The sequence below is a fragment of the Parasteatoda tepidariorum genome, chromosome 6 (assembly GCF_043381705.1).
Source record: "Parasteatoda tepidariorum isolate YZ-2023 chromosome 6, CAS_Ptep_4.0, whole genome shotgun sequence".
In the NCBI taxonomy this organism is placed as follows: domain Eukaryota; kingdom Metazoa; phylum Arthropoda; class Arachnida; order Araneae; family Theridiidae; genus Parasteatoda; species Parasteatoda tepidariorum.
The window spans coordinates 79,958,334-79,972,884 of record NC_092209.1 but is presented as its reverse complement, the minus strand read 5'-3'; the positions used below and the strand labels follow the sequence as shown (position 1 = coordinate 79,972,884).

General features: G+C 31.3%; 1 protein-coding gene across 2 annotated transcripts in view; it reads left to right on the top strand.

Moving 5' to 3' along the window:
* Window positions 1-3,081: 3,081 nt before the first annotated feature.
* The window catches only part of LOC107454229 (rho GTPase-activating protein 44), a 63,771-nt gene continuing 52,301 nt past the window's right edge, over window positions 3,082-14,551 (top strand). For both annotated transcript variants that reach the window (XM_016071341.4, XM_016071340.4), the window contains exon 1: window positions 3,082-3,355. In XM_016071341.4, coding sequence (XP_015926827.1) covers window positions 3,303-3,355 — 53 coding nt within the window. In that variant the 5' untranslated portion in view covers window positions 3,082-3,302. The remainder of the gene's footprint in view (window positions 3,356-14,551) is intronic.

Genomic DNA, 14,551 nt, shown 5'->3' with positions numbered 1-14,551 from the left:
ATCTTTCAGATTGCTGGTCGCTCGAAGAATTCCAGCTAAATGCTCAGTAATCGCAAGAATTTTTTTTCCCAATTTTTTTAGCATCTTTGTGAATATAACGAGATACACTTCATATTTTTGTAATTTTTAACTCAATCCAAAATTCAAAGTGACTCAAAATTTAAATATCCGATTAAAACCATATTTACGAAAATTATAAAAATAATCTATCTTAATCGAGACAAAATTTTAAATTAAAATTATAAAATTTTGTGTTACATGATAAGGAAAACCACAGAAAAGTTTTTCCAAATTGACTGGCTGTAATAAGATTCCAGTTAAGTGTTCGTCATTATCTCAATGAAAATATTTTCATAAATAACCATTTTTTTATTATTATTGTCCTTAATAGATAGAATATGAGGCAGGATGGCTCATGGGAAAGAGCGTTCGCCTTCCAATGAGGTGGCTTCCACTGACCACACTGCTGACGTAAGATATCACCAGTGGTAGATGGATCATGGGTTAGAGTCCCTTTGCAGTCAGGCTAACCATGGGAGGTTCTCGTTGTCTTCCTCTCCATGTAACGCAAATACGGGTTAGTTCCATCAAAAGAGTCCTCCACGAAGACAAAATTTCTCCTAATGCTTGATCCAAGAGTCCCCTTGTCTTCTGGATTGGATTCAAAATTACAAGGCTAGGGAGTTTAAGATTAGTAGTCGCATGACTCTTCTCCCTTCACTCTCCTCCTCTTTTCAGTTGCATAGGAATGTACTACGATATTTTCCCTTTTCTTAATATTTTTCCTTTTTATTTGTTAAAAATATATTTTAAAATTCCCGTGATACTTTTCTTCAGAGCTATGTTTAATGTAGTTTTCAGTTCCATGCAGTTTTCCAAACTGAAAGATTTTATTCTATATAAAAATCAAGAGAGAAATTAACGTACGTTCAACCTCTATAACTCTCCACATGCTAATGGGAAAAGCATGCGAAGTGTTGCCATAGGTAGAGAGTTCTGCTACGCCACCTGCAGCCCATTTCGATCGCCAATAATAATGTATGAAAGCTATTAGAAATAAGTCCCGCAGTGAACTGATCGTTAAGACACGGTTCCCAGCAGATCACCGAAGTCAAGCCTCACTGACTACGGTCAGTGTGCGGGTGGGAGACCACTTGGATCAGTCTGCGTAGGGACCGAGGGTGTGCGGTATTGGTCCTCGTTAAACTGTGCTACCGTAAAGTGCTCGACTTCGCGCTCAGGTCGTCGGGCTACCGAAGCGGTGGTGCCATCCCCTCCGCAGAGGATCAAAATTGTGATGGCATGTCTTCGGATCATCCTCCGGGATGTTTCCCAGACCGTCGCAAATAGGCCATTGTGCAGCTCTAGTGCGACGTAAATTAACAACAACAACAACTATTAGAAATAACCAATTTTAAATAAAATTTTCTAATTCTGCGTTACACGCTAAAGAAATTCACGCAAATGTTTTTCAGATTGCTTTTTATCAGTAAAAGCATTTCAGCTGATTGTTAATTATTTAACGGAAATTATTTTTAATAACCAATCATTTTCTTGTGATCCTTGAGAGATGGAGTATCATCTTTGTGAACATAACGAAACGCCCTTTTTTCTAAAAATTTAACAGAGAAATAAAAGTACTTAGCAGTTTAACTATCAGAGTACAATCATATGCATGAAAGTTTAAAGAATAACTTATTTTTATTAAGATTAAATTAAAATTATCAATATTTGTGCTACATACAAAGAAAAACCACGAAAAAATCCTTTAGATTGCTGAACGGTGATAGGACTCCAGCTAAATGTTCATTAGCGTAATAAAACCGTTTTTTGTAACCAATAATTCTTTTTATCATCCTTGACAGACAATCTGTAAATCAATCTTAGCAAATGTTGTGAAATACTCTTCTTAGATTTTTAATTTTTAGCACAATCCAAAAATCAAAGTAACTTGCAATTTAAATATCGGAGTAAAATCACATTTATAAAAACTATTGTAGTAACCTATTTTATGTGAAATTAAATTTAAATTAAAACAAATTAAATTTTGCGATACAAGCGAAGGAAAAAAACCAAAATGTTTTTCAAATTTCTTGGCGATAATAGGATTCTATTCAAATGTTCATTATAGCAAAGGAAATTATTTTTTAATAATCAATCATTTTTTTTATATAATCTTTGATATATAGCCTATCTTAGTAAATATCGTGAAATGCTCTTCTAATTTTTGTACTTTTTGTATTTTTGTACACAACCTAGATATCTAAGTAACTTGTAATTTAAACGCTCCTAGGAGTAAAATCATATTTTCACAGACTTTTTAAATTAAAATAATTGGAATTTAAATTACTCACAGATAAAAACCACGAAAACGTTTTAATAACGAACTAATTAAATGTTAACAGACTTTAATGAGACTCTAAATCTCAGCAATTATTAACAGCTTCCATTTAGTTGTGCTTTTTATGAAATTTAATGTTTTGAGCAGCTTAGATTGCGTACAAAAATGTTTTTATTTTGCTTCATAATTTATTTCGTCTGGACACGTGGCGGTGACTATGGTAATGAGGTATAACTAATTTAAGTAGGGGTGTGGGGTCATTGTTTAGGACGAGTTTTGGCTCGGTTTGGTGAGCCTTAGAGTGAAGAAAAGCTACCCTCTGAAATGCATTCTTGCTTCCATAGCAGCAAACGGCCTCCGAGAGTTTTTGGCGGGGGGCGTTCTTATAGTAGACAAACTACAACTGTTCTAGTCACTAGTTTGTACACTATTTCCACACCCTCCAGTGATCAGTTTGCATTGACATTGGCAAACAAAAGATAATTCCTCGGCGTAAGATTTCACCAATCCGCAAATTACGCATGAGTGGGATCCGAAGTCCGTACTTTCAAGCTAACTGGAATCAGTGAAAATATGCCTTTAATTGTACTCGTCGTTTTCCAAGTTGTGATGTCCTTAAAATAAATATTCAACCATTAATAAAATCAAATCTTTTTTTACACAATGAATGCGTGATTATTTATTTTTTATCAATAAAAAAGTTTCTTAAAAAAAAAATATTATATTCATTTTTTTCACTTCATTTCGAAATGTTTAATCAGCACGCGCTTATCTTTTGTTTTGTTTGTTTTTATCGTCTGCAATTTCAAACTTTCAGTTCCTAGTGATTTGTGATGTGAGTTGATAATCATTCAAAATGTCGTGAATTAGTGTAAATGATGAATTCTTCATACCTAATGAGATCATTTAGATACACCTTTTGATTCGCCCCGGTTTTTACAGAATTCCACCAGAATTCAAAATGATGAAACAATTTTTGCGAGTCAAACAAATTGCTGACCAGAAGTTTCAGCGGTAAGAAACACACACATTTGCTATTGTTTTTACGCACATTTACATGAAGGGTGGGAGGAAATTTAATTAAACCGTAAAACTTTGATAGGTTTTTACTTCGAAGTGATATTGTTTTTATAAAATAATGTTGCAATTTTTAATTAATATCTACATGGAAATAGTTTTTTCTCCCTCACGATATTTTGACATTTTTGATTCTTTCTTTGATTTTTATTATGTCGGTAATGTTTGCAACAACAATTAAGATAAGAATTATTTAATAGGTGTTTGAATTGCAATCTCGTCTTGATTTTTTTAAACCTCATGATATGCAAAATAATCAATGGCTATCTTTGGATTGTTCTGTTGAGTATTCATAAAGATGGGCATTACAGAATTGGACAGAGAGAATAAATATTAGAGATTAAACATTGAAGAATTAAATATTATGTCAATTTGTTCTGTTTTTAATGACATTTTATAAAAATATATAAGGTCACATGGAGGAATTACGTCTTAAATTTTTCCTGGGTATGAAAGATAAAATTATTAAATTTGGTATGGAAGCAGAAATAATTAATAAATTGACTTAATCTCCGGTTTAAAAAAACCCAGACTGGGTGGGTTTTATTAGACTTTTTTGGGTTTTTTAAGATATTACCTAGTTTAACACTTTTTAGATTTAAATTTTAATTAATAAGAAAATAGTTTTAATGAAAAGAAAACTTTTATACAAAAATAATAGTTAAGTTATGAATTAAAATAAAAAAGTTTTAAATTTAATAGTTTTGGTTTAAAAATTCCAGACTCAATATAAATATGAAATCCCTTAAATCTATTTTTCTTTTACCTTATTCCTTATTAATCTATTTTGATTATGTTTATGAAAAACCCATTTAAGCCCAGGTTTTTTAAGTGTTTTTTTTTTTTTTTTTTAAGAAAACGCACCCAGTTTTTCTGGGTATGTGGGTGGGTCAAAAACTCTCCTTAATCTTAGTATATGTTACATGGTTTCATAGTGTATATGACATGGTGACCTAGGTGGTGTTTAAGAGGGTAATAAAGTTTTCTATCTGTAGTTGTAGATTTGGCTTGACGTTTATTTTTTTAATTTGTAACTGGAATTATTGGAGAATCAAATGTATTATAAATGATATGGGCAAGATTATATTAGAGAGTTGGATGTTTGACGCAAATTATGATGATGTATATGATGTATTGTCATTGAGCATGTTGCTGTTATGATGATGTGTATGAGAGTTTTGTCATTGGACATGTTGCTGTTATAATGATGTATATGACAGTTTTGTCATTGGGCATGTTGCTGTTATGATGATGTATATGACAGACTTGTCATTGGGCACATTGCTGTTATGAAGATGTATATTACAGTTTTGTTAGTAGGCATGTTGCTGTTATGATGATGTATATTTGACAGCTTTGTCATTGGGCATGTTGCAAAAATGAGAAGTTAGTATTGGCAGCTGATATTTTATGTCGCAATGATGATTTTTATTTGCGTAGATGGGAAGAGAAAAGTATTGACATAATGAATGTTTTGTTTTTAGACGTATCATTTTCTACAGAAATTTAATTTTGGTTTTTAAGATGGTATTTTGTGAGACGTTTCCCCCTCTTTCTGCATAATGAATATTATGGTAGACTTTATTTAAAATAAAATGTGTGTAAGAAGTAGATTTGTTGTGTTTGGTAAGAGTTGACTGTGGAATCAATTTTTTATTACTGGGCATGTACTAAAGCGATGATTAGAGATAGATATTATTTCAAGGTATTTTGTTGAAAAGAAATAGGATACACTTTTTAATGGTAAGTGAGCAACTTCAAAGTATTTATTATTGTATCTTTTTTATATGCCTGTTCCCCGTGGCAGAATCATGGCGACATTGTCGCAGAACTTTACAGAGTTCTTGCTGAAATTTTTTCTTTTGGGAAATAAAAAACTTTGCCTTGCTTTTTTGCAGAAATTTACACGTAAAATTTGAATTGTGCATTCAAATAATCACTTTTCGAAGCACTCGGTTTGTGCCGATATCGCAATTCCATGTGGATTGTATTTTCCGCTGTTAATGTTGGAAATTCAAATTGCGCATTTCATCACTATTTCTTAAAGCAATGATTCTATAATTTTTTTTGGCAATTATTGCTTTTAATTTTCGCATAGTGTTTAAAACAAGATACTTTTAAACAATATTATTTATTAAAACAATCAAATCTTGTAACGAAACTTGCATTCGAGTATCCCCTTTTTGAAAAGTCTTATTCGTGTGATTTCATCATCTATCTGTTTTTCGCTAATTACTGCTGCAGATTTCATGTTATTTAATTATTTTTTAATGTGATGATGATTTGCAAAATGCGATATATGAAATACTTTGTGCGTTATACCTCCCCCCCCCAAGCAAATTGTGTGAATATCGCCCAAAATATTAGAGTGAAATAAATATTACATACTCAATTGAAAAAAAGAATTTTTTTTGTTTCGTTTTTGTTAACTTAAATTAGTAACATACATCTTTGCTATTATTTTTATATTCTATAACCGTCGTTGAACAGCCGACCCAATTTTGGGTTTACGACTACTTATGTTCAACTCCTTAGCCTTGTAATTTTGAACCCAATCCAGAAGACAAGGGAACTCCTGGATCAATTATTGAGAGAAATTTGCCTTCCCGGAGAACTTTTTGATGGAACTAACCTGCATTTGCGTTACATGGAGAGGTTGACCACGAGAACCTCCCACGATTAGCCTGGCGGCAAGGGGACTCTAACCCACAATCCGTCTACCACTGAGGATAGAACTGTGGTCAGTGCAAGCCGGGTGCAGAATTTGTATCGACCAGTTATTGCCGGGATTGAACCCTGGTTCACCTCATTAGAAGGCGAGTGCTCTATCCCTTGAGCCATAGTGGCTCATCTTTATTATCTTTGTTATTATTGTAAGTATCTTGCAGAAAGATATCAGTGCTAGAGAGTTTTGTCGCAGAAAGCCTAAAATTATTGTGCCACAGGGTGCCTGATTAGCATAAATGCTGTTTAATAAAAGTTTTGTGTTTATATATTGCTATATGTTGAGTTTTTTTTTAATTTTGTACTTTTTGTGCCACTGCCCGGTATACCCCACATTGATGTTCTCGTAAGGTTAAGTGCCACTGCCTGTTATGTTTTTGCATTTTCAAGTTAAAATCTGCTATGGTTTTTGCCTAAGCAAATACTTGGAGGTAATTGTAAAAAGTTTATTTCGGCATTGGCAACAAGTGTTAACCAATGCTCCATTTTATCGCTAGCGACAGTTTTCAAGATTGCACCAAGTGTGTAAACAGTCCTGTAGTTGGAAAATAAATTTGGGGGGTCCTTATCTTTTGGTAGGGTATATAGCCGATTGATTTTTCTCAGGCCAAAAAACCACGTTTTTAAATTACTTGACATGGTTTTAATTTTTAAAAAAAGCAGAGATTAATTTTGAAAAAAGGGGGATTGTTTCCAATTTGCATTATTTTTTATCTTTCGTATCATCATCATAGTTGGTCATACAGCCCAATGTGGGCCAATACCTTCCTCTGAAAATTTCTCCATAACGACTTCTGATTTATCTTTGATCTCCTGTTCTTTTCATTAATTTGCAGGAAAATCAAACTCCACCGAATCAGCCCATTTCAACCCCGAACTTTTGTTCCCTTTTTTTTTTTGTTGTAATTATTAATATCAGGTTGTTTATAAATCTTGTACAGTTCAAAGTTAAATTTCCTTGTCCAGTTATTGTTTTCATTTACACCATTAAGTATACTTCTGTCAGAATGAAATTTTTTTTCCCCGAACTAAGGAGAAATTTCTTTTAGAAATAAAAGAAATAATGAACAAGAGAAAAATAAATTCGTTTGAAATATTTTTTAAATATTTAAAAAAAAAAATTTCTGCTACAAACCAAATATATCAGGGAACAGCGTTCTTCCCCTTTCCTTCCAACTACAGCGCTGTGTGTAACATATTCTAGGATTTCCCCAAGAAATTAGTGTTGTATTTAACTAATACAAAGATTTATTTTTTAGAGCTTTTTATGATCTTTTTTTTCCTCTATGACCACTATTCTGGACATTTGTATGCTATGTTTATTCTATTACTATCAAGAACGAAGAATTACTTCCATATAAACTGACTGGCTCATAGAATATATATTTGTTTTTAATTTTTTCCAAAACATCTCATTTGGGTCAATGAATCATTTCAACTTTTTTGTAGTCCGAAATTTAAATTCTTCTTCTTATGTAAAGTGGGTCATTATTGTATATATTTATACTATAATTGTATATTGTATATATTTATACTACATTATAAATATATATATTTATATATATATAATGTAAATAGTGTCTAGAATGCGTTTCTTGTACCACTTTTTTAGCATCTTTTAAGGAAGAATTTTTTTGCTACCAGGAGTCTGTTTAGAAGAAATTTGGGTCCGTTAACGGACCCTTCACAAAATATTTTAACTTAAAAACGGACCCTTCACAAAATATTTTAATTTAAAAACGGACCCTTCACAAAATATTTTAACTTAATAACGGACTCTTCACAAAATGATTTTTCTTTTAATCGGACCCTTCACAAATTTGTTTACCTTCATTATTATTTTGTTAATAGAATAAACCCTTTCCAGGGCAGAAAACAGGAAAGATGGATGTAAACGAATTAAGTTTTGTCTTCGGCAGACGATTCTTCCATTATTCGTCCGAAATGAATATTCTGTGTTCAGCAGTGTAGGCTAAATACCAAATATTTGTATGTTACATCTCTAATTTAGAAGCAGCAATTGTTGTTTATTTTTTAAAATTTAATTTTTTTAATTATAATTTTACAGTGTTGAGCATAATCTTGTATGTCTTTACAATTTAAAAACTTCATGAAAAAGTTTTTTTGCAATACCGGACCCTATTTGCACAAATTCATAAAAGCGGACCCTGACTGAAAGAATGTGAGTAATTTTTTCACAATTTCACGAAAAACGGACCTTTCACAAAATGTCTGGACAGACCCCTGGCTACTGTTTTATTTTTGCTTCATAACCATTTAATTCTAAATTAGCTCGTTTTGCATTTTGGGGTCTGTCTATATCATTGTTTCTGACCAGCAGTCAATGAACCAGTACTGATTGTTCACCGAACACTGTTCAATGGTCTGCGCATATTATTACCTTAAATTTGTCTCACAATATAGGCATTTTCGAATACAATACAATAAAAATCTTTTTTCCTCTACTTATAAGCATAAAAATGAAAAGACTATTTTAATCTGATTTTTTCCCTTCAAAGCTACTTTAATATAATCAGATCAGAGGTAACTGGTTTGATTGCTAGAATTGACATGTTAGTGAATAACAAACAACAGTAATCACAGTAAATTCAGCTGTTAAGTTTTTAAAGTTTATTATTTTGTTTTTTTATTTATTTTTGACGCCCGGTGGTTAAGTGTTAGTGCTTCTCTCTCGTGCCACAGGTCCTGGGTTCGATCCTCGGGCTGGGCAAAGGTTGATTCAGACTTTCATCCCTTCAGTGGGTCCATAAAATGAGTACCAAGCATGCTTGGGAGCTAAACACGGAGAGTTCTGCGTTAGGCTGGCCACCTAACCCGAACATCAGCTACTGCACCCCAGAGCCCAAGGTCAAGAAAACTGAGATGGGCACAGTTGACCTTGGCCCACTATGGGCTGTAGCTCCTCTGAGTTTAGTTTATTTATTTTGTATTTAATTGTATTCTTTCACTACCTACACATGGTTACATAATTTGGGTACCTACACATGATTGCATAACTAACAGCAATATTGATATTTTTATTAGATTTAGTATTAATTTCATTTATATTTAAATAGGTTTAGGCTCAAAATATTTTTCATTGTATGGAGTGTATGAATGATAACAAACATGTTGCTCGAAAAATTGTTTAAATACCAGAATTTTATGTAGGTAAAACACTTTTTACACGGAAATAAAATTACTCTTAAGATACATAAGAAACAGTTAAAGGAAAAATAATGGTTACAGTTAAATTATTGTATAAAGTTACAGTTAAAGTTCATTATAATATTACACAGTCAAGTCTAAAAGTTAAAGGAAATACTAATGTTGTTTAAAAAATTGGAGTTTAACATTCACACAAACCATTTAGTAAAGACTACATAGTATGTTATTAAGGAACAGTTCTGACAAAAAGGTGGCTTATAAAATAATTATTTATTTAAGCATGAATTAATACAGTACAAGGTCCCATAACCAGATACGTGTGTTTTTTCTGACCTTTTTAACAATCAAAATAGATGAAACTCTTTTCTTTAAAAAAGAAATCCTTTTTTTAATCTATTAAAAAAAGTGTGTATATATATATATATATATATACTTAGTGTCATTTTCTTGGTGAAATGCCACTTGCATTGGCGTCATGAAAATGGGATTGATGAACAAAATTTAGCGTCATTAAAAATGACTCTTACTCGCATAATTATGTGTCAAAACAAATTTATCAATAATTAATGACAGAACTAATTTAAATAAATAAACAATTGTGTATTTTTTGTCTAAATTTGCATTTAATTTTATGTCATAAAAGTTCGTTTACCTTAATAAAAAATAAGAAGAGGTTTGTTTACTTGAGATACTTAGTTTCTTTAAAAATAATTTTTCTTTCCCATTTCAACTTTCAACTCTTGAAATAAATCATTTATAACAAGGACTTTAGTACATCCTGACTGCAACATGAGGTTGTCGATCCTTTTCTGAGATAGTGAAAAAGAGCTATCTAATTAAAAGCCATCACAAAATTATTTGCTTCGCTAATACTTTTTGTTTCGATAGTTTTTTCGTATTTCCTTATTTGAATTTTCCCACATTTGGTGCGGAGGTTTGTCCTGCTGCTCTAGGAGAGGATTTGATAGTCTCTTCTAACAGTTTTCTTCAACATGCAGTCTATGGAAAAAATTCCGTGCCCCCCAAAAGTGGTCGTAAATAGTGGTCGTGTATATATATAAGTTCAAAATGAGGATAAAACAAAGGAAAATTATAGACAAATGAAGAAGGGGGGAAATAATAATGAAAAAAAACAACAACAAACAACTGATTTAAAAATAAAAAATAATAAAAAAAAGGATGAAATTTTTTAAAAAAAAAAACCGGAAAATAAAAGATATAATCTTTTCATCAGCCCACACGATTATATCCGCAAAAAAGAATGCACTCTGACTATATTTTCCCCATCTACTGTTTCATTTTATACAATTATGGCAGAAATTTGCAGTATAAAATAACTGAGCAGTATCTTAAGGTGAAAATTATCCTCAAAAAATAAAAAAATAGAAAAAGTGAAGAATTTGGATGATCCAGACAGTTTTGTGTACAATTTTCATGGAATGAAAAAAAAAGAGATTTCTTCTTCGTTAAACAGGTAATTTGAGGCTCAGTAAATGTGTGGGAAGCCTACAACTTAAATTGTCAACTTAACCTATCCTTTCCTCATGCCGCGTAAGAAAAAAATGCTAGAAACCAATTTATTGCCATTTGTAGAGAGAATTGGTGTCCCAAACCAGATTTTCCAGCATGATAATGCCGCAATTCACATTGAAAAATTTACACAGAAGTGCATTTTTTGTAAGAGGGTGCTTGTCATTAATGACCCGTCGTTCCCCTTAACTTCAATCTCCAAGAAAGCTCAGTAGAGTTGTATGTACCAAAATGGACAGTTTTAGCCTGGGGCAGAATTGAGGTCCATCATCATTGAAATTTTTGGCATAATATTGATGATATTACCCTTTAAATATTGTTAAAAGATAAACANAATCGGACTCTTCAAAAAGGGGTTACTAAAGTATTTTAGGAATCAATTTCCCTTTTATTTTTTACTGGGACCAAAACTACTTATAATCTAAAACTGGTGTAAACTGTTGACTATGATTTGTTTTAAGTATAGTTATTCTATATATATATATATAGTTATATATATATATTCTATAGTTATTCTATATAGTTATTCTATAGTTATTCTGTCTAATATACAGACTGATCAGTCGGTTCGATAATATTTATTTTGCATTGTGCCAAGACAAATTTTGTCCAATCACAGAGGGGATCTGTTCGTGGGACTTTTATTTGTTTTTCACTTTTGATGATTATGGCGGCTACATCTGCTGTGGGATCAGGTTACGACTCCTAATTTTGAACCTAATCCAGAAGACTAAAGAACACCCGAATCAAGTATTAGGAGTAATTTATCTTCGCGGAGGACTTTTTGATGGAGATAGCTCGCATTTTCATGTTCATGGAGAGGATAACCTCTCACGGTTTGCCTGACGGCAAGGGGACTTTAACCCATGATCCATCGACCACTGAGGATATTTTAAGTCAGCACTGTGATCGGTGCAAGCTGGATGTGGAATTCGTATCGAACCCGGTTCACCTCATTGGAAGGCGAACGCTGGTATCCCCTGAGCCATCACGGCAAGTGGCGTTGATTGTCGAAATTCGGCAAAGTAATGGTGGAGATATTTTACCGAAAATCAGTGCATTATCCACTCCCTAATATTCAACCACAATTTTGGTTTAAACCGGGTGAGGGGAAGTCCTCGTAAAGTTAACTTTCCAAATTTTCTCTCGAACCCATCGGTACTTTTTCGAGAGGGAAACGTAACTATTTTAATTGTTTTTTGTTTTGTTATTTCCTCACTTGAATTGTATTAAAAAAATGAAGTTTTCTGAAATTATCCTGCAAAGGATAGGGTATTTTTTAAGCAATGCAAACTGAAGCATAAAACGATGAAAATGGGCTTACTAATGCAAGAGTTCCGATTTTTTTCGGCTACGAAACCCTAAATAATCAATCTTCTTTCAGCGGAACCCTGACCAGTATAAATAAAATTTATTAAGGCAATTGCGAGCAACCTATGTAAGACTAATTTATTTTTAAAATATATTTACTTAGAGGAATGAAAATTTTTTATCGTTAATAATTTTTTCATAGGTTTTATGTTCCACAATTAACTTGCAGTCCTTGTGCTGCATCTAGCCCAGTCTGTGCATATAGATAAGCTGAAAATAAATAAAATAGGCCGACCTATGATTTATTTCGAACTGAAAACTAAAAATAACTGCTGTAAACGTTGAAAATGGTTATTAGGGAAAATTTTTTCTTTATTAAAGGATTAAGTTATTTTATTTTGATAGGAAAACATAAAAGGGTTTGGAAATACTAATGCAATATTTTATAAAGCGCTGTGTTCTTTTCATAATTTGTTCAGTATAATTTGTATGTTTGTATTGTCAATATAATTGTATGTAGCAATCTTATGTTTTCTTTTAAAAATTGCTATTTCTATTCATATGCATTTTGCTTTAAATAGTTTCACAAAGGCCTAAAATTCCGAAAGATTAAATAAATTTTGAATTATTAACTATATTTAAATATAACCAGAGATGTTTAAAAAATCATCACTTATCAGAAACTAATTATTTTATGTGTATGTAAAAAATTTAAAATTTTTTTTTTGAATTTATGCTTATAAATTAAGAACTTTAAACGGTAAGAAAAAAAAAGATTTCTATTACTGCATAAATCTTAATTATGATTTTTTTTCTCGTTTTTTTTACCGTTTATTTAAGTTCTTAAATTTAATTCTTAGGAATAAAAAGATTTTTATTACCGCACAAATCCTAATTATGATTTTTTTTCTTGGAAAGTGATTAAAATATTTTTGAGTTTTAAAAAAGTACTTAAAAGGTGCTTATTTATTAGTGAAAAATCTGGCTACGCAACCTGTAAAGGATTATTATTATTATTTGTTATTTTTTTTTTTTTGTGGTTACCAAGATATTAGGGGAGGAAAAAGGGGTTGCAAGTAGTGAAATTTTTTTTTAAAATTGCTGAAAAAATAATCAATTAAATTTTTTTATTTTATTTTAAAGGGGAGGATATTCTCTAAGATATTTATGCAACTGTTAATATTTTAGAAATTAGATTTTCCTTTTAGGAGGTTAATTTCCGTAAGAATAAGCAGGATTTACTAATTGGAGTTAACAGGAATTAACAGGGCCGGAACAAAAAGAAATGTTTTTTTGCCGTGTAGTACTATTTAAATTAGTAATTTCTTTCTTTCTTTTAAAAAAGAAAGAAAGAAAGAAGGGTTCAAATATAAATTTTTTTAATTGCTGATTTTAACATTTTATTTAAATTGTTGACAATTAAAAGAAAAGGAGCAATCTAAAAAAATAAAAGGGTTAGGCGCAGCACTATTGAGGAAACTTTTTATGAAATTACAATCGCGTTTCTCTCTCTTTTTTTTTTTTTTAAATTTTTAATAATCTGTCATACTACAACCATTATCATTGCATACATATTTTTTCATTGATTTAAACCGATTCCTGTTATTTCGGATTCATTTTAGGATTTTTATTTTAAATCACTGACTATTTTTTTCCTTTGTTCGTCTTTTTTAAGACTTTTAATTAGGGGTGGACACAGAAATTTTTCCTGGGGGAGTTCATAGACTCAGATTCCCGCCCCCCCGCACAATAAATTTTTTTTCGTTTAAAAAAAAAAAAACTAGTTTTTAATGCTAGTCTTCTCATTTATTTTTTCATAATGAACAATAGAACAATACATAAGTATTCAAAATCTTTAAATAATAAATGTAATGCGTTTTTTAGAAATTTTGGCAAATCTGTCAATGATTTTTTTCTACATCCAAATCAATTTCTCGATGAATGTTTAATAATGCGAATCCATTTAATCGTTCTTGATTTTGAGTTGCTGTAAGCCAAGTTTTGACAATTTTTATATATTGGTTAAACCTGTTGGAACGCGCCTCAACATTATTAATGTTTACAATGAGACTATGACGAATTTCGTTTTAATCTTTTGGATTATGATTCTTGAAACAGTGAAGAACATAATTAGATGGAGAAAAAAAAATTGATTTTTCCGACTTACCTAGATGTATATGTCCCCTTAAATAATTTTTAAAATATTTTATTTCTTTTGTAAACTATTTTATTTTATTTTATAACCGTCGTTGAACAGCCGACCCAATTTCATGGGTTTACGACTACTAACGTTCAACTCCGTAGCCTTGTAATTTTGAACCAATCCAGAAGACAAGGAAACTCCTGGATCAGTACCCCCAGAGGTATTGATTTGTTGTGGGAACATGGAGGACTTTGAGA